The following is a 27,340-nucleotide window of genomic DNA, read 5'->3' on the forward strand; positions in this document are numbered from 1 at the left end:
ATGGAGCTACAATGTTTGAATGAAATAACCATATCTCGATGGTTCAAACCAGAAGAATCATCCACGGTAGAACTACAGATGGACAGATTCGCGAGTTACCCTAACTTGGATCAAATCACATCCGTCATGATGGAAGGAATTTGTCTACAATAGAGTCACGCAGATGCAATAACTCACTGCAGAAGCACAATGGAGATACGTACCCGGAACATCAAACCCAGCTGACTGCGCATCCAGAGGATTTAACACCCAACAACTCAAGGATCACACTCTATGGTGGACAGGCCCAACATGGACACCAACTCCAGACTCTTGGCCAGTGCAACCTATTGACAGAGATGACCAATGCGATCAAGAAGCTCGCCCAAATGTGTCGTTAACCGTAACCACCAAAGAATCAGAATACGACTACCCAACACTTATTTAATTACTGAGAATAACTGCGACATGCATTAGGTTCGTCGCGTGCCTAAAGGGAAAACGCCCCTTAGCAAACCAACTGACACATACGGAAATAGATCTGGCAAGGACACAGTGGATAAGATTGACAAAAAACATATTCCTTTGTCAGGAATTACGAGCGATGCAAACCACAGGATTACCCTCATCTCACGCCTTCTTCCGACTCACGGCCTACATTGATGCACACGGAATCATAAGAGTCGGTGGACGATTATTGAATGCATCAATATCAGAGAATAAAAAAACATCCAGCCATCCTTCCGAAGTTATCACAATTTACAAAACTCATCATCGAATAAGCACATCTCAAAACATTGCACGGAGGCACCCAGATCACACTATCATATACCCGACAACATTACTGGATTATCGGACGGCGATCAGCTGTAAAATCACACATTCTAAGATGCGTTACTTGCGCGAAACAACGAGAGATTCGCGCCAGTCAATTAATGGGACAACTACCCTTTCCAAGAGTAACGCCTTCGCGATCATTCACTCACACTAGAGTGGATTATGCTGGTGCTCTTACCACAAGGACATGGAAGAGTCGAGGAGCCAAAACCTACAAGGCCTGGATTTGTCTGTACGTCTGCCTCACTACGTCAGCAGTGCACATTGAAGTAGTGGGTGACTACTCAACAAAGGGGTTCATTGCAGCATACCGCAGATTTTCAAGCCGCAGAGGCATTCTACAGATCATGTATTCCGACTGTGGAATAACATTCGTCGGAGCCGACAAGGAATTAAAAAAACTATTCTCTCAACGCACTAGGGAACACTAAGGCCACCAAGAACACACGTACAGACTCATCGTGACCACTACTACTGAAGAAACACTAATAATATTCACTATATCATACACTCATTCTTATAATTAATAGATTATTAACTACTCATTACTTATTACATTAATAAAAGTAACGACTACAAACACAACGAACAGTATTGAATAATTGCATTGCCCCTTCCACTTGCCAGCAAGCCTCCACCCACCATCATAAGGAGGTTTTTAGTCTGATCCCAGACAATAGTATTAGTATAAAAATTGCATTTATCACGACAGAGAACAAACGTATTCACTCAGGCTGGAGTTGTCAAGGAAGAAGGAATAAGGAAGCTCCCTCCGCAGAGTCGGCAGTCAAGTCTCTTCTGCCACCGCATAGCAGCTCAAGGTGCCATAGCCACCTTTTTCTGGACATACTAAAAGGATCAAGTGTCAACGCCAACTGCTTATACTGGGTCCAATAGACACCTATCACTTACTAGAGTTGACACTTTCTCAAGCAGGAGATCAGAATCAAGTGACCACCACGTCGCATTACACGAAGAAGTGTCAAAAAATTTTTGACCTCTTCTCAGTGTAATAATTTACCACCAAGCACACTACGTCAAGAGGGCCAGGAGATTTACGACCTACTCCCTCTACATGTAGTACATGCTAACACCGCGTGGTAACCACCACAGAACTCAACGATTTTCACAACCAACTTAGAATCATTATAGTGTAGTTTGTAAAGTAAAACGCAATAAACAGTACGAAAAGCAAATGTGTTAAATATTGAATAAATGCGGTACCATTCTCACTTGACGACACTTTTCTCCCATCAGTAAACGGGTAAACTTGGTTTAATTCTAAACAACTGCAATGCTTCTAGTATATACAAGCAGTAAATTCACCGTAGCGTAATGTAACAAAATTAATATTCTCAAAAATGACATACGTCTACGATAGTAAAAAATCAACGTAATAATGTTAGTTAAATGAGCGGTGTTATAGAATATATATTCATGTTACATTGCATCTCCACTGTGAATGAAAAGAGTAAAAATAGTTCTGTCCATGCATCTGAAAAATAAAATAATTATCATAGTTCAAATTCTGCATAATATAGCAGTTGGTTTTTTAACATACCTAATATATGAATATTATTTCATTAGTTTTTTTATATGTATAGTTATCAATATAATCAAATATATAATTAAAAAATGATACTTTATCTTATTTTAAACAATAATATAAGAAGTACAGTATTAGTATAAAAATTGCATTTATCTCTACGTCGAGATTTAAACTTTTCGAAAGTAATACATGCATATGTTTTATTTATAATATGTAGTTATATATATTTCCAAGTTCATTATATAAATTAATATTAATGCTTACAACGTTTTATAATTAATAAATGTTTCAGTCTCATAATGGACATATATATTTACAAGGTGAAGATCGATTATATATCAATTTAGGTTATAAAATATTTTCCAAAAATAATAAATTACTTCTTCCTACTCTTGAACGTGTTGATGGATTTTGTAATGTTTTATCAGGAACAAAACAATGGCTTATAGTTCCTATTCCCAATGCATACACGAGCTCTAATTGGCCAATACGAGTAAGTCTATTACAAATCTAATTATGTAACAATTTATATTTATATCCTCCCATATAAATTACATTAAAAAATATATATACAAAAACTGAAAAGAATTAGAAATACAAAATTCACATAATGTGAATTTACACGATGTTACAATTTTTGCCTTCTGTGTTGAGTTTGTCAGCAAGGTACATCTATTCAAGAAAGTAAAATGCTTTAGCATGTAAAATTCTGTAGAACTGTTTTACAATGCAAAAAGAAATTATTGTATTTTCTAAAACAACCATTAACTGATACAATAACTTCATACGTTATCAAATCAACAATCAAATTCAACGAAGAATTTACTATGTATTGCGGTGAATACAGTTTTACTGATTAAAAAGTATGGATACGTTCAGCTACCTAAAAGAAAAGAAAAATTGATGTCATTGAGGTGGTAATTTTTTTTTTTGTTCAGCAAAATAGAAACCAACAAAAAGCAATAGTATAATTTGCGTTAATATACGTAATTAATAGACGGTGAGGAAACGAGGATTTGTAAATGGATGGGGGTTAGAAAGAATGCACAATTGGTAAAATGAAATCATTTTTATACATGAATCTATCACATTTGAAACTCCTAAAAATAACTAAATTAGAATATGTTTTTACTAGTACAAAAATTAAATATAAAATAAAATTTAAAAAAATTATCAATTGAAATTTGGTTATGAATAATTTATTACCCAAAAAAAACTTTAAACCCAAATTAATATTTACAATCAAATAATCACAAAATATGTTGGATAATTCATGAATATAAGAATAAAAATTGTGAGAATATGTATATTCGTTTAATCACAATTTAACTGATCGTAGGAGTAAAGTTTAAAGTAAGTTGTCTATGACTCATGATGTATAAAATCATGCATTTCAATATTCATCTCTCTAAAATCTATAAATACTTCATTTTTAATATTTCCATAACATGTTTTTCATTATCCTACCAATGGCTATGTTCGTTCTTTATTTTTCAAATACATTATGTTCTCAATAAAAAGTCATTTTTATTATGTCATCATTCATATGGTAAATAATGTAATGAAATATAATGTATTCAAGGATCTAACATGTATTGGAATATCGATTACTATACTAAAGTATTCATAATGCTGAAGTACTTAAGCTGAAACATTAAGAAAATTCAGAGATATATATAGAAATACGGAATGTTATGTATGTCTACTACAGATATTTTCCTTTTTAATCTTAATTGTTAATTAGGAAAAAATAGAAATTATATGAATTTAAATATCAAATATTGTTTTATATCTAATTATAAGATAGAAAAAGTATTATACATAAAATATTGCAATAAAAAATTATCAATACATCTGGATATCTTTTTGTAGAAAACTAGCTTTTTGAGATTTAAATATATTTATAGTTTATAAAAAATGTTATATTGGTTCTATAAGGTTTTTTAAGATGATCAATTAAATATTTTTAAATGCCCAAGAAATAATATTTGCTCTTTTTAATTTCCTTTCTTACATACATTAATTACGGAATTTACAATATCAATTCTTGGTTCGCAAGATTGTAATTTTTTTATTATTTCAATTAAATTTATCTTTCCATATAAGTAATATAAATTTAATTTTCTATATAAGTATTGTGTATATTAGTGTTGCTTCCTATAGAATACAATTGAACACAAAAATTATTCCAGTATTAAAACTAACTTTCAAACGTTATGTTAATAAATACATCTGATTATAATATGCATATGTTACATTATATATAATTTAATATCCAACTGTATTTGATTGAAATGTAATTAATTATATATATTTATTCAAATTTATACATTCTATTATAATTGTAGAAAATTTTAAATCACTTGTAGAAGAATTTGGAAATATTCTTATAATTAATTAAAAAGATAAGTTATTTTATAATAAAACATGAATGCAAATAATATTTTTATAGTTTACTGCTATCGACGAAGAAGGAGAAAGTATTGCTGTAGCTGGTAAAACTGGTTTGGCGCATTATTCAATGTTATCACGAAAGTGGAAACTATTTGGCAATGAATATCAAGAACGAGATTTTGTTGTAACAGGTGGACTTTTATGGTATCATGGGTACTTGATAACTAGTAGTTACTCTATACCAGAAAATGAAGACGAATTAAGATTATATCCAAGAAATGTCAGATTAGATAACAATTACGTAAAATCTATTAAAATGACTTCACAAATTCTACTATTAAACATTTTTAAAAATCTTCTTTTAGTGTTTTGTGCTAATTCTCAAATCAGAATATATAACATGATCTTAAGTGAAGAAACTGGTAAGTTTAACATATAATCTAAATTAAAATATAATTTATTGATATATTAGATAATTTTTCTTAGTTTTCCGAGGCCTTGTATAAAATATAAACATTTAATAGAAAAATTATAAAATATGTAATACAATAATATTTTAATTTAGTCCATCCATTATTGATCTTTTATTATATACATACATTTATTAAATCATTTCTAATATGGGTGCACTGATTCGTAATCAATTTAATAGTTAGGTAATGAAATATCGATGAGCCTATTATTATTTTTGTAACCCAAAATAAATAAATAATTAATAATATTAATGATAATAATAACGATATTATTATCTTCTTTCATAAAATAGAAAAATTAAATCGTTTTAAAAATATCGATAATTTAATATTTACAATTATATTTAAAGACAATCGAAAATTACGTGGTGAGTTTTATAATAAGTATATTTAGAAATATTTATAGGTAGTTTACGATTATAAACAGACAGCTACTAAGATTATTGTCAATTTTTTTCATCATTCAGATAATTGAATAATTAATAGTGATTTATATCTCTCTAACTTTTACAAAATTATTCTTGTTCGTGAATGTAAGAATACTCTCAGCTCATTAGACATCTGGAAAACTCGAGATAAGTGTTCCGGAAAAAGTAAACCCTTGATTATCTAAAGAAAAACAATTCATAAACACATCCGGCGAGAATATGCGATCAAGTGTCTAACGAAACACGTCATAAAACTAATGGGACGAGAAATTCGACGCGACCACGCCATAAAGTATCCATCGCCAACAAGCCATAATACTTCTGGCATAATCAAGTCATACAAATATAAGCAGAAATCACGTCGTTTGACATCCGAAAAAGGGATATTAAAGGCAACACTGCACGCATACGCTGTTGTTAAACCCAGCTACACGTGGCTCGGATAGTGAAGCGAGAACGCGCCAAAGAATTCCCCCTCATGGTGGGGATGCAAGTAAGAAACTACCCAGTTAATATTCGATAGGAATATATGACTACAAAATCATATATCCTCTTTATAAAATTGTATCTCATTATAATTAAGAACTTCTACGTACATCGTTCAATATTTTTCGTGCTATATTTTTTAATAGTATGAACAAAGTGGCAATATCTACAGACTAAAATGAAGTACCACCAAGAGCCTACCTGCAGAGCCTACAAGGTAAGCAATAAGACAATAACAAGGCAAACTCAAGCTACTGCCTTGTGCCACTACACAAGGAAGCGCAAGGGTTTACGGCCTTGTTCTTCTACGTGTATAACTCCACCACCACATGCATTACATATAGAGGACCAGAAGGTGACGCCCTTCTACCTGTATATCAACGCACATTACCGCTCTGTGGCAATAGCAATACAACGAAGGCATTCAAACATCAACTAAAAATCATTATAATACAACTAATGTAATTATCGCAATAAATTAAAACAAATACCAAATCTATTTATTATTGAATACATGCACTATCGTGTCCAGTTGCCCGCAATCCTCCCTTCCACCATCTGGGAGTTTACACCTAACTTTAGATATTTGGTCTAGTCCTAGCCCGATACTCTTTTTTTAGACAATTCTGTTCTATAATTTCTGATATAGTTCTTGATATATTTTGAAAAATAACAAAATCAAGTAGTCTTTCGCTACTTTATTTATTCTGAATTTAGAATTTTTTCCATCTCATCCATAATAATATAAGTAATATCAAAATTTAACTTTACGAAACAATTTTTTATTATATCATAACAAAATTTTCATATTTTAATAGCAAATAAATTGATTTTCTATTTTCAATATTCATTTGTACTTATAAATGTTATTATTAGATATAGTAACACATAATTATATCTCTGTATTTTAATTTAATTACATGGTTATTTTCAAATGTTTATTTATGAATTTTTTAATTAAATTTTTATTTGCTATTGAAAGAATTCTTGACTTCATAGCTATTATAATATTTAATATAGTTTTTTATGCTCTAACAATATAAATATCACCATTTAATATGTAGATAGTTTTTTTATGTTGATGTTACGGATTACAACAGTTTTAAGCGGAATACAAAGTGGGAGAGGTATGAGCGCGTGCAGCATTGTTTGGTAAACATTGGCCAACGGCCTCAACGAATGCTTCTAACCGAAAAACTCGAACATACGACTATAATACCGAGAAATATTAACAAATGAACCCCGTAAAAGCTATGCGCTATTGACGTCACGAAAAATAGCAGCACAGTAACAGCCACCGATGCGCTATCAGCGCATCGATTTCGTCCGAGAATATTTAAGGAGCTGCACGCGCCGCGATTCCTCCTAGTTACAAGCACCCAGCACGACAGGATCGCCACTCTGCTCATCACACAGTTCCCGCCACCACGTGCAAGTAACGCCGACTCTCGTTCTTCAATATTACCTCGCCACGCGATCGCCTTTCTGCTCATCACACAGTTCCCGCCACCACGTGCAAGTTACGCCGGCTCTCGTTCTTGCATAGTACCTTACATCGCGATTTACGCCCGCATGTAAGTAACGTCGACGCTACTTCTTACCTTTACCTGTACAGCGCGAGTTACACTCGCATCGAGCACACGAACGTGCACCAACATCACCACTACCTTGGAGCTCACGGACACAAGCTGTGACGTCACACGGACGTTCTCCCACCACTTTGTACACTACAGCTCACCCTTCGCCGGCTGCTAAGACGGCACTAACTTGCTTCCCCTACCACTACGAGTTTCCCACTACGACTACTAAACCGAAGAAGAAGAGGAATCACGCTCCAGGCTATCAAGAACACACGCACAGACTAATAAAGAAGAAACACTAATATATTCACTATATCATACACTCATTCTAATAATTAATAGATTATTTACTACTCATTACTTATTACATTAATAAAAGTAACGACTACAAACACAAAGAACAGTATTGAATAATTGTATTGCCCCTTCCACTTGCCAGCAAGCCTCCACCCACCTTCATAAGGAGGTTTTTTAGTCTGATCCCAGACAGTTGAATATATTTGCATCCATAGTAAGATTTTTCTATAATTTACATTAACACCAAACTTTATTTAAAATTTTTTATTATAATGTTTTTAAATTTTTAAATAAAATTAATATAGAGTATATATATATTTTTTTTTTTAAATGATATATGTATTTCTAATGAAATTACTTATATATTATTCTATTGTTAATTTTTAATTTTGTTTATAATTAGACAATGTCCACCAGCTTACTAATGGGAAAGAAGTGTGGATAAGTGGAAGTGGTAACGCTTCAATTCAGTATTCAATACATCTGCTTTTTGTGTTTGTTCATTGCGTTTACTTTACAAATTACACTATAATGATTTTAAGTTGGTGATGAGAATCGCTGAGATCTTGTCGTTTCTTGGTTGTTGCCATGTGGTGTTAGCATGCACTACTTATAGAGGTAGGAGGTCGTAAATCTCCGGATTTTCTTGACGCGGTGCGCTCGGTGGTAGATTACTACACTGACAAGTGAGAGGTCGTAAATCTCTGGACCCTTCTTTGTATAGTGCCACGTAGTAATCACCTAATTGTGGTATCCTCATTGATGTCTTGTGGTGTGGAAATGTGAAGAAATAGTTCGATACCTTGATGTGGCGTCGAGCGGTGTTCGCTTGCACCGTCTCGTGGAAGCGAACACTTGCTGAGAGTGCGATTTAGCACTGATTGTGAGAGGTTCCTTGAAAGAGTGCACTTTAGCACCAAGAGGTTCGATTTTTAGTAGTTACATGAAACTGAAGGCATGCTCCTTCCGTGGCGGTTCTGCTGAGAAAGAGCTTCTTTTTTCATCCTTGGCGTCTCCACTGTGAGAGCACAACAGGCCTGCTAAGACAGAATGTGTTCCCAAGTAACCAGCCCATGGCTGAGTCGCGCCTATCTTGTGGTGTGCTTGACTTAAATATCGACGCGACAGCTTAACTAACAACAATGGACGCGATTGTGATGCGAGAAACCAATGTATGCAATTGTGCACTTGTTTTTTCGGATGCAACAGCTTTTCCGGATGTCCAACGTGATCTTCTCAGAAATTCTAATCTTTGGAGTATTTACCAGAAATTATAACCGTTGGGGTTTTCACATAAAATGAAAGCATTCGAGAGGTTCGTGGAATCTCAAACATATTTTTAAAGTAAAATATATATGGAATTCGCCTAGGTAAATTTATTATGTGAAGTGCTTCGTAAATTTTCATTTAATATAGTTAAAGAAATATTTTAGATATATATATAATGTTCTCAATAACAAAAATTAAATATAACTAAACTGAAGATATCAATATAAATATTTTATTCAATACTATCTACAAATTAAAAAATATTTCAAAAGAAATTATAACGAAATGTAATAAGAATTTTAATCTGAAAATATATAACTAGCAAATGCTTTTATATAATCTACATTAAATTAAAAATAACGAAGCACTTCACATAGTAAATTTACCTAGACAAATGCCTTATATATATACAGAAAAGGAGAAAGAGGGAGTTCATCGTCATCATATTCATAATAATTCCTTATAATTTTATTTGGCTGTCAATAGTCAAGCTTTTGAAACTGAAAATCTAAACTTTCTTCTATTAATAAGATATCGAAAATTATTGGAATCAATCATAATTTAAAAATTGTTTGTTTGCATGTATATATTTATTCGCATTTGCAAAGAAAAAATATTTGGTTAATTTATTTCCCATCTAATTATCGTTGTTCAGGATTGAACGACCCAACAAAAACTTAGAATTTATTGTTTGTTAAAATACGATTCCGATAAATCACATTTAGATTAAGGCACAATATTCGAATTATACGTTACAAAAATTCATTGGACATTTAGCCGCGCACTTTATATAATGTTATAAAGTGTATATATTTTTATGTTTTTGTGTCCGCATAGCAACAAAGGAAGCTTCTCGAAGTTGTCAAAGCTTGCTTCCAGAGAATTCACTAAAGCCTCCAAGAATTCATAATACTACAAATACGACAATACATAATACAATAAATACGCAATCGTATTTAAGAAGCAACGAATGGAGAAGAAAACAGTCTTGTTGAATTACTCAAGTGAAACTGGTGTTAGTAATATCTGTGAAAGTCAAACTCGTCTGAAGGAATTCGTCCAAAGTATAATATTATTATTATTATTCGATTATTATTATTGCCGGTCAGCTATCAATATTATCCACACTTGTCGTAAATCCTCGCCTATTTCTCGTGACCGCACCCCGACCTACGTCTATCATATTTATTGTTAGAACCCGGCCTAATGCTTGTTAGCAGGGCGAGACCATACCAATCATGCTACCCGGAATAAACTTTTCATGATCATTCGCGGCCCACGTCTACCGTATCAGGAAAGCCCTCCGATTTGATTATTAGCAGACTGCAAAGGAGGGCGCCAATCCGGACAGTAGACCCCTGTCTAAGTCTAAAATTAGTACTGCGAGACATTACCGGTCACGCCACAACAAATTGGTTCTAATCAAACCACAAAAGAGGGCGACAACTATTCGTAATAATCTCGCTTAGAACGATTCGAGCATCGCCGCAAGCGTCGAAGCTCCGCGAGTTAACATAATTCAATGCCCAGTATAATTCAAGCGCGACTCACACTCAAAATAAAACCTATTAGAACCTAGAAATAATATAAAATAAATTATTACCTTACAAAGCTTGCACTCCCAGATGGTCTAATCCACCCACCGTGATCTGCGATCATACTGGTGGCTGGAATTCCAAACAATCTATACGTATAATCGGTCAAAGAATATAAAAATCATATTTGCAAACTATAGTCAATGTATTGTATCACTAGTATATATAAACATATGCTGAAATACAAATCTGAAAATGGAAATCCCTAATATTTTTCCTACTTTACTTATTTCAATTAGGATTTATACATTATATACTGTCGACAGAATTGATTGACTCATCAGATTACTATATGTATATGGGATAAAAATATTTAATATTTACTATAGATCCTCCGTGTTAATAAGACAGTAAATTGAAACTTGAAGAAAATAAGATGTTAAATTCTATGAGGATTTGTACTAATCAGTTATGCAACAAAAATATTAAACTAGATGAAATATATTATTATCTGCTGCTATATTTATTATTTACAAATTTGATGTATATAATAATAGAAATGTATTTGATTTCAGAATATAATTGGATTGAATTAGTAATGATACAAACTATAGATATAAGTAATCTTTGTGCTCATCCTGCATGTGTTGTTAACGCGAGTCTTACATTAATACGAACTGAAATTTCAAAAACGAACACATACCCAGAAACACTTCTTCTCAATATTTCTGGAAAACTTCTTATGATACAACGAGACCATTGGTTGGAAAGTACAGATATAGTATGTACTTTAATCTTTAATAAAATAAAATTATTATAAGTTTATTATAATTTAATAAAACATTAGGAAATATCTTACTTAAAACATATTTGTATATATAATAATCTTTTTCCTTGTTATTTAATATAACATATAAGTAATCATGATTCTAATTATATTACATAAATATTACGTAAATATATATGAAATAAAATATAATTTAAGTCATATAGTATTAATATATTTTGTATAAATAATGCTCACAAAAAGTAAATACTATAGTAAAAACGAAAAAAAAATATTTTAAATTTTAAATATCGAATTTTTATAAGTTTTTAAAAAGTTGTGTATTCTCGAAATTTTGTCGAAATCAGCAGAAAGTAGTATATAAATCCATATAAATGTTCAAATTTTATTTTGTAAAAATCATATCTATTCTCTTAAGCTCTGAAATCTGTTAGAATTATAAACAGGAATACAGAATAAATCAAACTGGACCTTATCAATTTTTGAGACTGGACAAATATTGCTAGTGTATATTAAACATAGGTTTTAGCTCTTTGTCTGTAGATAAACATTAAATTAAAGAAGTGAATAGATAAATATTTTTATATAAAAATATAGAAGAAAAATTATCAGGAAAAAGATTTCACAGTAATAACTTGAATTATTAATAATTATTTTTATTCTAAAAGCACAATATAATTACAACTCTGAATTTTTTTAAAACTAGATAGATAAAAAAATGTATAACCAAATGAAAACAATGGTACTAATAATTCTCCAATATTTATTAAAATATATAACTTTTTGTACTTTATATTACCATCATTAGAATATTTCGAAAGTCAATAAATATCGATATAAGTTGAAAGAATTAAAAAAGGAAAGTAATAATATTGAACATTTAAAGATATATAGATAATTGTTATGCATTACCATAAGTTATTAATTCTTTTTTGGTATTAGTTAAATAAAATTATATAAATTGCAAAAAAAAAATTTATCAGTATCTTCAACACAAACAAAATTAATTAGAATAGAAGAAATAGAAGTGTTATAAATCAATAGATATAATAAATAAATTATGTGAAAACTTATTGAACTCAGATATAAGTGAAAAATATATTATATCTGCATAAATATTTGATACATATCAAAAACTGGTGTATTTACTTAATTTAATTAAAAATTTAATTAACTATGATATATAATGAAAATTTGTATTATAATTTATAATTATATCTTTTTTTCTGATATCAATTGAAAAATTAGAATTATATTTTGAATACATTAATAAATTTATTTTTAGTTATTTACCTGTGCATCACCAACTATTTTGGCATCTAGTGTAGAAAATTTATGGGTTTCTACAGAATCTATAAAAAATAAACCACATTTAATGGAAACAGTTTGGCTGTTTTGCGGAACTTATGGAATGAGAGTTTGGTTGCCATTATTTCCAAAAACTCATCAAGATAAAATTCACACTTTCATGAGCAAAAGAATTATGTTACCTTTTCAATTAAAAATTTATCCTTTAACCATTTTATTTGATGATGCAATTTTACTTGGTGCAGAAAATGATACAGTTCTTTATACATCTGATACTAGTTCACCAATTCTGTTACCTTTTAGTATATTGGAATTAACGGTAGGTAAATTTTGTACTACCAATATATATATATATATATATATATATATATATATATGTACTTATATCCTAAATTTTTTGTTTATATATGGTATTTATTTTGTCAAGTAACTTTGTAATACTTAGTATACCATTTGTTTCATTTTATAGTATTTACAATAGATGATAAGTCAATAACTTTATATAAAAAATATATCCTATTAATGAAGTTCCAAGGGAATATAATTAAATAATATATCGAATAAGTAATTATATCATAAATTTATTAGCCTACAATATTAATTTAATATTAAATAATTAAAGAAATAAATAGAGTTGTCATAAAATAAAAATTCTTTGTAAACTTTTTCCAACTTTGCAAAAGTATGATACCGTATTTATATAAATAATATAAAAAATTATATATGAGCTAATTAATATAATCTTAATAATATAGAGAATAACATTCTATAATTTTGTATTAATTCTTCAGGTAAATTAAAATATTCATTTGACTAATAATGAGTATATATTTATAAGTATGCTTTATATTATATAAAAAGTATTTAAACAATGAATTATTTTTTTATGTAAATCTTCATTGTTAACTCTTTAACTTTATAATACATTATATAGTATTTTCAAATTATGTGTGTTCGAGGTTGTGAGAACGGTTCTTGCCAATAAAACATATGGCAAAACTAAATTTTTAAATTGTCGTTTAGACTTCGGAAAATTTCTGCTCAGAACCATCTAGTAATAGTGTCATAAAACATCTAGCAAAACAAGACAATAAAGTGGGGAAAACCCAACTCAGTACGCAGCCGCACGGACTGCCTCTGCTCGAAAACTAACATATAACGGTATGTACCGACTCCTCCCCTTCCCTATGCCAACAAGTTGTCATAGGGTCGCCAGATACGTCAAAAGCAACGAGAGCTCTTCTTGCCGCGAAAATCAAGAGACGACTACGCTTTGTAATTTAAGACGAAGCCACAAGAGGCGCTGCCCTCGCTCTGTAAGTGAAAAACTCTCTGATTGGACAGAAAATAAGGGAAGGGATTCAAGTGAAGTTCATGGTCAGTAAATGTATTTAAGAGACACAATTCCAATATTCAAACACTCTGGATACAGTTCTTAGTCAATCAGGAAGTAAATATTCCTACGCGTAGGTAAAGATCGTAACTAACACGTCTTCAAATAAAAGGACGTAAAAATCAGTTATCAGAGTCTGCAGACAAGTGCCAGTTGAAGTAGTCATCAAAGAAGGAGCGGAAAAGTCCCTCGACTGAGTCTACGATTAGTCTTTGAAAGTAGTATCAACTACTTCGATTATTAATACTAACATCCAAGATTCGAAGTAAAAGAAGCCGTCATCGAGCATCCATAAGGAATTGAGGCCCTCTCATAGGAGAACGCAGTGCAAAAAAACACAGCACTCGTCACCAAGTCTTCGCGCCAGTTCGCGCCCACCTTGCCGACGTAACCTCACCTTAATTTGAGTCCGCCGCTCATGAATCTAATCTTTGCGCCACTCACTGCTTACTAACAAACGCAACACGTAGCATTCCCTAACGAGGTAAGAACCCCGCGAATTCTTACTTCCCAAGAAACAACTAGTGCAATACGCCAATACCCAAGAAGTAAGGTACGCTTGCTACGATAACGAGTATAATCTCAAAGAACAACCGTCGCGTATTTCGCACCCACATTGTCATTCATAACCTCAACTAAGCACGTGCTCACACGAACAGCGCGAGTGTCGACGATCTAATCTTCGCGTCATTCAGCGCTCATATATGAACCATCACGCTGCTTATAGAAGTGTACGTTTGTCACCACAAACGTAATATCCGCAACAAGAGTTCAACAATGGATAACAGTAATACCAGTCATCCCTGTATTTGGAAAATAACAATAAAAAGCATACCAACCAGATATATTTACACTGAATTAATTATACTGTCCCTTCCACCTGACCTTACATCGCCATCACACAATATCCCCTGGTCTCTAAATTGTCAACGACATCAATTTGTATCCCTTGAACCGGACTTGGTAAAACGAACCAGAACGGTGAATACAATCTTATATATATTTTAATAACGCAAGTATGAATATTGCAGGTAAAATTTGTTTTTCTCCTAATCATGTTATTTTATTTCAATATAGAGGATATTCTTATATAAATAATAACAGTATTGTCTGGGGTCAGACTAAAAACCTCCCTTAGATAGTGGGTGGAGGTGTTGCTGGCAAGAGGAAGGGGCAATGCAATTATTCAATACTGCTTGTAAAGTTTGGTGTCTTTCCTTTTATTAAATATAATAGATATAACAATTAGTTAATGGTCATAAGTGTATGAATGGATAGCGTGAGCGCCGCTGTTGTCTTGGTGGTGGGGAGGACGTCGTGTTACGTCACTGCGTGCGTAAGCGGGGGGTCCGCCGTTATAGTGTTATAGTGACAGTAGTGTGCGTTACTTACGTGGGCGTTAGGTCCGCCAGTATAGCCGTGGCGTCACTATTAGTTCTTTAGACTGCTTGATGCTTACGTACATGAGTAGTTATAGAGAACGATGTCTGTAGTGGTGACCCTTGAAGGTAGAATAGTGAGCCCGTCGTAAAGACTGCATGATTAGTACTAGCACAAGAAAGATGCGCGTGAACCGCTGCTCTTAAATATTCTCGTACGAGTTTGCGACGCCGGTAGCGCACCGGTGTCTGTTGCTATGCTGATTATTGCCGTGACGTCAGTAGGATATAGCCTTGGAGAGTTAATCGGCAATATTAGTTGGAATTAGAGTCTAATTTTCGAGTATTCTGCGTAGTGAAATTTCCCGAATTCGCAGAATTGTGTTTATAACGTAATGTGCAGGTGTTTATACTTCTCCCACTTTTGTATTCCGCCTTTAACTGCTTCAATCCGTAAAAAGTATATAATAAATTTTTTATTACATATTTCTCAATAGTGTATGTCATTATTAAAGAATAGAATACTTTATCCTATTTAACAAATTTGGATTAGCTAATTTCATAAATCGTTAATAAATTTAATTGATTTGAATAAGAAATACGCAATACAATTCATAAATTTTTAAATATTTCAATATTTCTATATATAATATTTTATAGATCTACACGTATATAAATAAAACATTTTAATTCTTAAGAAATTTAAAAAAATTAATCTATCATGCAACTGTTTAAAATAATTGTTATTATTAAATTTAAAAATCAAATTTTTGGTTCATTAGATGTCTACTAAACTAATATAAACTAAATATATTTTCTCACAAATTTGAATGTTTATAATTACATAAAACAAAGTAATAGATAATTTTAATATTACAGCATTAAATTTTAAATATCAAAATTTATCATGATAAGCGAAATTATATTGTTAATTTTAAGTAGTGTGATAAACCACAAGATTATTTTTTATGATTATAATAAACAACAAATAAAATTATCACTTTCAAAAGATTTTTGTTGCTCGAAATTTAAGTTGTAATAGGAATAAATTATTAAGCTATAAATATTATATAAATATTATATAAATATTCTAAGAATATTAATGGTTTTATATTGTGCATTTTGTTACATTGATAAGTACACGCGGGTAATTTTATTTTTCTTTATTTTCTGTTTTTCTTTGCAAAAACCTTTTGATATTGCCTGTATGATTAACTAATTGCTAATAGTTCAGATCGCAAACAAAAGAAATCTTATTTTATTATATTTTGAAGGTGATGAAACCCAGATATATAGCCTGTAAATCTGGATATATTATGTGTTGTTCGGGATTGAAGCAGTATCCACGAATTTAAAACAAAAAATGGCACGCGCGCTCGGACTATTGTTTATAAATACGACTACGACACGTGGCTGCATGTTCAGCAGCCAACCTAAGAATACATGTGCATCATTAGAAAGAGTCAGTAAGAACAGGTAGTGATTTAACAGTGAAGCCATTGGAATCATAATCGTAAGGGGTACGCCAGCCACGCAGCCAATCAACATACCCTGTCGGTAGTTTACAAGGTACATCCCTTTATATTATTTAAACAAGCTAGTCATACACGCGCAAATCAAGTTTCATATAACTTCTTCAGAGTCGATACAGGTGACAGATTACGCTCTCTCAAACTAACAATTCGAAGAACGGGCATTCTCTCCATACAGTCGACAGGTGACAAAGTACGCTCTCCCGAACTAACAGTTCGAAGAACATGCATTCGCCCCACTACAGTTAACAGGTGATGCAATACGCTCTCGCAGGCAACAAGGCAGAGACGAACGTTTGTCAAATACATTCAATGAAATTGTCAAGGCCAGTTTATCAAATTATGGACTATAAATATATTTTCATCAAGTCCTTCAGAGCTCGAAGTTTTCTCATTTATTATTCTTGTGTGTGACTAGTTTTCAACTATTCCCATTCTCACTAGAGGTATAATTGATTACGTACCACTTTCCACCGAGATTATTTACACTATACTAAGTATGGTCATTCTCTCGACGAGGTACACTTTATTTCAAACACCATCTTCTCAAGCTCATTCATGAGCATTATCAACTACACAGACTGATCCTTACAAAATTAGCATAAAACCGACATTCAAGATTCACATTAATGTCAATTATAATAATTGACAACGAGAATAAACGACATATTAATACAATAATAATATACTATACTTACTTTCAGCCTTTCCACTTGTTATTTCCTGATCAGTCTTCATGACAAGAGACTAATCCTCTGAACTATTGACTTGGCAGTTCGAGCCATAAAACAAAGCCTTAATAATCGAACATGTATATATATATATATATATATATATATATATATATAATCTTTTTTCTATATTTTCCAAATTATATTATAATAACATTGCATGATTTTTTAATTATGTGATTTTATTTCTTTTTACTGAAGCATATACCACTTTACATTTGTTCGAAAATGCTTTATTTATTGGATCGATCTGCCAATGTTCGATAGTTCAATTTAATTTGTTGCCTGCCTTAGCGTATGGTTAGGTAAGGAGTTAAGTGGTAGGTCTGAAGAGATATACAGTGTGTGCAGACTTCGTTAAGAATAGTTTATTATGGTTTTGACAATCACATTAATTATTAGTTGAATTCGCTTCTTATAGAAGAGTGTGAACTATGTTCAATTACAATGATGTAGTTGCTCCTTGTTGATAGTGAAGATGTTGTTGCTAATCTTGTAAGGATCAGCAATGGATTATACACCGTCTTTAATAACGAGTAAGGGTTTGAAATGTAATAGTGGCTTTTGCTACTGTTGTAGGGATTAGCAAAGAATTGTGAATATTCAATGGAAAGGAGTATGACTTATTGAAATTCTTACTCACAGAGGTACAGTTGTCTTGACATGATCCTGTGATAAATAGTTACCCTCAAGAGAGACTGCTGGTATACCTTAGTAATAAGGAGTATTTCGATACCACGCTTCTTGTAGTCGAATATTTTCTTGTAATGGAGTCAGCACTCTTGACTGCTTGTTAACTGATGCTCACTGGAAAATTGACGTGTGTACCTTGTGTAATGGCGTCACTGAGAGAGCGTGCTTGAATGACTAGCTCATGGCTGAATAGCGTGTGTCTCGTGGTGGGCTTGCTTTAAATATCCACGCGGCAGCTTTGTTAGCTGGCAACAACGGATAGGTGTTGCTATACGGAGACTAGATAAACATTACAGGACGTTCGAGATTAAAGCGTTAGAAGTTTCGAGAATTCCGGAAATACAAAGCTTTAGAAGGTTGGTGAATTCCAAGAAACATAATGTTTACAAGCTTCGAGATCTAGAAGGTTTATAAATTTCAGAGAGCCAAAGGTGACAATGCTCCAATTCCGAACAACAATGTTAATGCTAATTTTAATACTTTTAAGTCCCATTAGCGTTTACGTGATTGGTGTAACGGTGTAAATATGTATTTTATTTTAATCTTATAAAAATAATAAAATATCTTGGATATAGTTTATTAAATATAAATAAATGAATTATTGAAGATAACTTATCAATGCTTATACATGTTATATTCATTAATTGCCAACTGAAAATCCAACTTTATATACGTAAAATATATTGTTATATGATACATTGACATGTTCATAAATAAATTATATTGTATTTTATTTGAAATTTTATATATTAAATTTCTAATTCATTGTTTCAGTCTCAAGTATATCTACATCAAATAATTAGACAATTAATTCATCGAAATTTAGGATATCATGCATGGGAAATTGCTAGATCATGTTCATCTCTTCCATATTTTTCTCATTCACTAGAACTACTTTTACATGAAGTATTAGAAGAAGAAGCAACGAGCAAAGAGCCAATTCCAGATGCTTTACTTCCATCAGTTATAGAATTTATTAAAGAATTTCCTGGTTATTGGGCACAAGCTGTTGTTCAATGCGCTAGAAAAACAGAAATTGCTTTATGGCCTTACCTTTTTTCGGTAGTGGGACCACCGAAAAAATTATTACAAACCAGTCTAAATAATCAAGAACTAGATACGGCAGCCAGTTATCTTTTAATTTTACAAAATCTAGAAGCTTCTTCGATAAGTAAACAATATGCAACATTACTACTTGATGCTGCACTTGAACAAGGGCGGTGGGATTTATCAAAAGATCTTGTTCGTTTTCTTAGAGCTATTGGTAATACTTTATTATGCAGTTGTAAAATTGTTCTATTTATTCTACATGCTATACTGTTTCTTTATTGTAGATCCTAATGATGTTGATTCACTAAAAACTTCTACAACAGTAATATCTAAGAAATCTCAGAATTCAACGTTTTCTTCTCAAGAAGATGATTTAACATTAGTACTAGGTACTATGCAAGTGTCAAGAAATAGAAGTTATAGTACAACCGCTACTCCGAAATTAAATTCAGATTCATTTAATAAAGATACATTAATATCATCTTTAGTGGTTGATAAAAATAAAAATATATATTTCAATCGTAAAAAATCTGTACCGATGATATGTAAAAATGACAAAAGTGGAAATAGGTATTGAATTTCAAATAACTTATAATTAATTTATTTAATTGCATCTTGTATATTTTTCTTTATTAAAAAATCTAATTTATATTTATATTTTATTATAACGATACTTTAGTTTTATTTTTAACGTTATTTAAATTCAATTTCAATAATGTAGATATAAATTTTAATTTTAATTTAATTTAATAAATATTATTGACGATAAATATTTCCGTTATTTTTCAGAATATATATTGAAATTTTTGTATAGAAATATTATTTTTCAATAATTAAAGTTTCTTAAAAATAAAAATTAATTAAAAAATTAACAATATTCAATATTATGGATATGGTATTGTATCGTATTTTATGCAATGAATCATGTATTAAAGATAATTTATTCTTATATATATCTATAAACTATTTCAAGTTAATAGTTATTTAATTTAAGTTGTTATATAATACCAAAATGTAGAATTTTTTTGTGGAAAATTTTAATCTAAAAACTAAAAATATCTGAATATTTGTTACTGTTACAAAAAATATATATGAATAGTTTTAATATAAATTACATTCTTTTATTAAATTATTGTATTTTATATCGTAAATTGGTTTCAGTCTTGACAAATTTATCTCTACAGTGGTATTTAAGTACCTTTAATTTAATTCTCATATCGTTATGATTCCATAAAATTTAAAAACTTATTTTGCACTTGATATAATTTTAATAAAATAATTTTTTTGTTAATTTTTTAATTTCTAATGCAAAACACTATACTATACGAGAAATCTAACAGTAATCAATATTCGAGTTCAGTTTGTTTTCCAATATTGTAACGTAATGTGATTAATTTAATTATAATATATATATATATATTGTACAAAATGTATCGGATGTTCCGACTCATTTTACTAAGACCGGTTCGAGTGATACACATTGATGCTGTTTATAACTCAGAGACCACCAGTTGTTGTGTGATAGCGATGTAAGGTCAAGTAGAAGGGATAATATAATAAAGTCAGTGATAATACATCTGGTTGTTATGCTATTTATTCTGTTGATTTCCAATTACAGGGATGACTAGTATTACTGTTATCATTTGTTGAACTGTTGTTGAGTATATTACGTTGCCGGCGCAAACGTATACATCTTATAATAAACTGCGTGTTGTTTCTGCTATGAGCGCTGCTTCCTTCTTTGATAAGGACTTTAACTGGTACTTGTCTTCGGACTCCGATAAATGAATATTTATGTTTCCTTTCTTGGAGGACGTGTTACGTACGATCTTGAACTACACGTAAGAACCCTTACTTCCTAATTGGAAAAGCACTGTATCGAGAGTAATTAAATCTTGAAGTGGTTTTTCTTAAATGCATTATTGACAATGGTTTCCAGTTGAGATCCCTTCCCCTTTTTTGTATCCAATCAGAGAGTGTTTTTTGGGCAACATGAGTGAGCTTGCACGCCTCTTTTCCCACTTCCGACGAATTTAGGCTTTGGCGATGATAATATCGCAAAAGTTTCTTTGGTAGCAGCGCTTACTATTGGTAGGCTCACCCCTCTCTTGGACTTAGTGACGTGGGCGGTTCTTGGTTAAGCCGTCGTCGCTTAGTTCGTGCGAGAGGAAATTTCGGCATACTTAATAACAATGTATGCATTGTCTCGTGACATCGGGAGTGTACGTGTGCCGCGGATTGCCCGTTGTCGCACATACAGGGTTTTAGCTTGCAATGAATATTTTGGAGATGTTTTTATATTCGATAGTTTACGTATAATTGACACTCTTAAAATGCTCTAGCATAAACAGGCTCATCGTTTTCTTGCCAGTGAACAACAAGATCGTTTAACGCGACAGAAAACAATGAGCGCGGTTGAAATGCGAAAATAAATAGAAATGACTATTCACGAATGTTTTCTAATATACTGACCTTTTCAAGCCTCCAACGGCCGTTGGTATTTTATGGCAAGGAAAAGGTTCTTGCAATCTCGAACATACACACACACACATATATATATATATATATTTATAATTATTTATATTTATGGTATTTTTTATATACATTTAAAAAATACCTCCTGATCAAATACTGCTATTCATGCAAATATAATAATTTAAAATGATTTTGTATTTATTTTAATAATATAAAAACTGATTATTTGATTCAGAAAGATAAGTATCAGTATATATTTCATATATTGCTATTAAACAAATTCAACGCTTATTTGAATTGATCTAAAAATGCTTGGAATTGAATTTTCAATTATTGGCTTAATTTGTTTTAGCAGTATATTATTAGATAACCTTTTCTTCTTCTAAAATAATTTTTCTTATACATTTAAAATTTGTAAACTAAATTTTTAAGTTCAATGTTTTAAAATTGGTATAGTATTTAGTAAATATGAAATATCGAGTTTTGTTTCTTTCGTAACCTTCATTACTTACATAAAGCAATATATCACAATGATTCGTTTTATTATTTCCTAATATGCTTATATGTATCAATTATATATTTTTTAAACAAAAGAATTTATAAATTAATTTATTTAGTTAAATCAACTCGTCAATAACTATTTTTGGTAAAGTCATCGAATAAGAATCTAGTTAAAAAATGTGTAAATTATTTGTATTATTTTCTCAAAATAGTTAACTAAATTACTAGTATAAAGAATAATTTAAAGTAATCTATATTTATCAATATATATCTATTCTATTTATAAAACTAAACAAGTTTAAGCTTAAAATAAATTATGTAATTAATAACTTCAATTATCTTTTCAATGTTCTTAAAATAAATTTAAACTACTGTTTCATAAATGTTACATTTTATTGTCTATTTCAGTAATTCATCAGCAGAAGATTTTTTTATAGATGTGATTTTACAACGTCATGCGCGAAAATTACTAACATCCCAACGATTGCTTGATTTAGGATGTTTTGCTGCACAGTTGGATTTTGAATTGGTAATTTGGATGATAAGAGAAAGAGAAAGAGCAGGAAAAGTAGATAATTATATTACAGCACTTAAAGCAGTACATGACCAATTTGGTTACCCATACCCATTACTTACATTACATGATTTTATCAAATTAAAAACTTCAGCAAAAAATATACAGCAACAAGTTGATTTAATAATTCATGATGATTTTCAAAAAAATATAAATGATGAAGTGTGTGATATAGAACATATCGATAGTAAATACCAAAGTTTTCCAATTGATAAAGATATTTATACTTACTCTACTTCAAATATGAATAATATAAATATACCCTATTCACAATCATTAATTTTTGAAAACAATAAAACTCGTAGTGCAAATGGTAAGATATTTTTTATTTTTAGTATATATATATACATAGTTATAGAACAATTAAAGCAATTAAAGTTACTACTTTTTGAAATTTTACAAAACTTGTGTTTCTATTGTTTACAAAATTGTATATTTTGATCAAATTTTATGAACCTTTGTAGATATTTGGCTGCTTCGAATTATAAAACATTAAATTCTTTCTCATTTTTTAATATCAATATAATTTTAATATTATAAAAAATATGTCGAACATTATTTTCTTTAAATTATAAAATTCAATTTATAAATAGTTATAAAAGTTACACGTTTATTTTTAAAGATATAAAATATTTATCTGTTTTGTCTGAACTTTTTATAAGTGTGTAAAATATTACTTGGGCAACGTTATAGTCAATGACAGTGATGATTAAATAAAGTGACTTAAAAGATGTGATTGATAATGTTAACTGAGGATATTAGAAGAAACTTAAATAAAATAACGTAGGCAATTTAACTTGCAAAGGCATCAATTTATGAGTAACATTATGCTATAATGAGGCTGATATTTCATAGTATTAACATATATGTAGATGAAAATATATATTAATAAAACAGAAAAAGTCAGAACACTACAAAATCATAGAAAATAATCTACACCGTTACAAGGACTAATAATATTTCTACCCAAAAATTAATAAAAGAACTTTGTATTTTGTAGTAAATTCTTAATATTTTTAAATGTAATATTACATAAGAGAATAACATCTATACCAATTTATTTTTATATAAATATATGAAAATTATATGATTATATATGTCGAATGAGTTATTATTGAACAATTTTTTTAGTTTGCTATAATCAGTAACATAAATCAAATAATAGTTAAATCTTAAGAAATATATAATTAAAAGAAAGTAATAAAGCATACAAATTAGTTTAAAATCGATGTATAAATAACTTACATTATTAATAAATAAAACTGACTTATTAATAATAAATTATTAAAAGTATCATTATATCTTATTAAGATGAAGGTGTTGTATAATTACAAAAGGTATATTCGTTTATCATAAATCAATGAAATATTTTGTAACTATAGCAGGGGCCAATAAAAGTTCAAAACAATTTCTTAAATACATTTAAATTTCTAAATTTTTTGAAAATTATATTAGATAATCGGATGTTTTAAATACATATATTTTCTTTTCTTAGAAAAAATTTAAAAGATCTATTTATTCTAATCAACAGTGAGAAAGAACAGTAACTGGAATTTTTAATTTGATGCTATAAATCGAAGTAGAATATAATGCGTAGAAAAGATATTGAGTCCGTTGTATATTTCTTTTAATACTGATTTGAACAAGTATAAACGAACTCCATAACAGATCTTATTTACAATATCCATTAGTTGTTTTTACTACTAAGAAAATGTGTTTTAGAAATTAGCTTTTATTTAATTGTCTTACTTAGTTGTCTTCAATTTTTATTGAAGCTCAATTAAATTTTTAAGATTTTTCAGCTCATAGTTGTGATTATAGTTTAAAGTACAATTTATAAATATTGGATGTAGATGTTAGATATTCACCATTTTAATCTCTATATCTACTTAAGTAACGTGATACCTCCGTATAATTCTACACTGTTTTATTTTCTTTGTAGTTATCATATAGGATTAAATGTCTCTTAATTGCGCAATTGATAAGAAATTATTATCTCTTCAAAGGTATACCATTTAAACTACATCGTATATGTATGTATTTTACTATGTTATACAATACATTGTACGTTGCCTAAAAGTTATTATCACTGAAGTATTTAAACGACTGACTTTCTTACACAATCTTCATTATATCACCAAGATTACAATTGTCTGATACTTCTTAATACAAGTAGTCATCAACATTCTATTACAGTAATATAATTATTATTAAGTTAGATAATTCAATCTTTATTTTTTTGTTTTAATGTATTTGCCTATATTTATATTTAGAAATTTTGTTCTTTTTCAATAGAAATATGTATTTCTTATGTAAAAATGTCCTAAACATTGCAGATATATAATCTAAATATCATTAAATCTTTATTATTAAATATAACATCTATTATAAATCTGACATCTATATATTATTTATGTCTTAATTTTACTTTTACTTTATTTAATATTGTTATGTATAGTATATAAATATTTAAAATAACAATTATACAAATTGTGAAAGAAAAATGATTATGAATATAATTAAGATCTTATTTTGATCTGTGTTATGAGCTATTACACCCAGCTAAAATAATTTAATTAAATAAAAAACGTATTATATTACTCTAGTTTGTTTAAGTTTTCATTTAAATATTTGTATAAAAATGACTATGTTACTTTTTGTTATAGAATATGTAGCAAATGTTTAAATGATATTTTAAGAATAATTAATAATTACTATTATTACAAAAATTAAATAAATATATTTAATTGTATTCCTAAGTATTGTAGCCAATATATAGTTATAATTAATAATTTTATATAAATTGAAAATACAATATTTGAATTTAAATATTGTTTAGAATTTGAAATACATTTTTCTTTTAAATACGCGCATCACTACTAATAATCTTTTGAAAGCTATTCAAATAATTAGCATGAAAATAATTTTAGATAAAAGAGTAATATTTCAATAAGTTTTAAATGTTAATCGTTTGTTATACATAATGTATGTTTATTTATCTCGTCTAAATATAAATGATATAGCTTCGAATAACAGTTATGACTATAATATATCATTATGAAACATCGTATAATCTATTGAAACAATTTCAACTCAACATTTTTATCAGTAAATTTTATTAAAAGAAATTTAGGTATAATGTTAATCAACTATATTATTAGTTAATTAATTGGTATGACTATGTTAAAGTACGTATAAAGAATAAATATAACTATAGCTTTAAATATTCAAATTTTTTTAGATTCTAGTAGTATTATATGTGATTTTAATACATTAATATGGGAAGATGATACTTTGACAACTATGGAAAATCATATTGCTAGAACTTGTGCTTCATCTAACTCTATTCAAACAACTGATGTCTCTTCATATTTTTTTAATGAATATGGTTCGCGTGCCGAAGTGCAATTACGATATCTATTACAAGTATTCTTAGAGGCAGGTTGTTTAGGATGGGCAGTAATAATAGCTATTGTCTTAAGAGATATAGCTGCTGTAAATAGAGCAATTCGAGCTGCATCTGTTTCGACGCAAACTACTGAATCAATAATAAATTTAAAAGAAGGACTTACACAATTAATTAATTGGTCTTATTCAGAATGGTTTGTAAAATTTTTAAATTATCAATTTTTAGATTCTATATTTATAAAATGATGATTTAATAAATGTTATTTATTTTCATAGTTTAGGATATAATCAACTCCTATCAACTATACAACCGCTAATAATATCACTGGAACAATTAATAATAAAAAAAAGACAATATGAACTACAGTATTATCGAACACAGGAAAAAGAAAATATTTCAGTAGACTGTAAGATGTCTGTACCAGGCACTCAGTATGTGGGTAATATAACTTCGCATTCTCGACACTCATCTAATAGTTATACATCCAGTAATGTACCATATACAAATCTAGCATTGAATGAACATTCATGGATAAAAAAAGATAATTCATATACTGTACAGGAATATAAAAATGATAATAGAAATTCATTAAATTCAACATGTAAACTGTCATAAGTATATAGTTATAGGATAAAAATGTCGGTAAAATTGTAAATTATAGCATAAATAAAAATTAATTTA

The 27,340-nt window shown here is 29.7% G+C and overlaps 1 protein-coding gene across 1 annotated transcript; it reads left to right on the plus strand.

Annotated features, from left to right (window-relative positions):
• Rich (guanine nucleotide exchange factor subunit Rich) lies at nt 1–26,999 on the plus strand. The gene is made up of 13 exons (XM_011505585.1): nt 1–90; nt 183–370; nt 457–661; nt 2,658–2,685; nt 2,794–2,858; nt 4,818–5,181; nt 11,403–11,608; nt 12,900–13,241; nt 19,425–19,914; nt 19,985–20,270; nt 23,085–23,563; nt 26,492–26,852; nt 26,940–26,999. The coding sequence occupies exons 1-13, from the start codon at nt 1–3 to the stop codon at nt 26,944–26,946; spliced, it is 3,111 nt and encodes a 1,036-aa protein (XP_011503887.1). The 3' UTR covers nt 26,947–26,999.
• The last annotated feature ends 341 nt before the right edge of the window (nt 27,000–27,340 follow it).

The sequence above is a fragment of the Ceratosolen solmsi genome, unplaced genomic scaffold (assembly GCF_000503995.2).
Source record: "Ceratosolen solmsi marchali unplaced genomic scaffold, CerSol_1.0 scaffold84, whole genome shotgun sequence".
Lineage (NCBI taxonomy): Eukaryota > Metazoa > Arthropoda > Insecta > Hymenoptera > Agaonidae > Ceratosolen > Ceratosolen solmsi.

Coding starts and splice junctions, on each gene's coding strand:
- Rich (XM_011505585.1), top strand. CDS start 1: ATGGAGCTACAATGTTTGAATGAAATAACCATATCTCGATGGTTCAAA. Junction 13,242..19,424: donor TTAGTATATTGGAATTAACG/GTAGGTAAATTT, acceptor TCATTGTTTCAG/TCTCAAGTATATCTACATCA. Junction 23,564..26,491: donor TAAAACTCGTAGTGCAAATG/GTAAGATATTTT, acceptor AAATTTTTTTAG/ATTCTAGTAGTATTATATGT.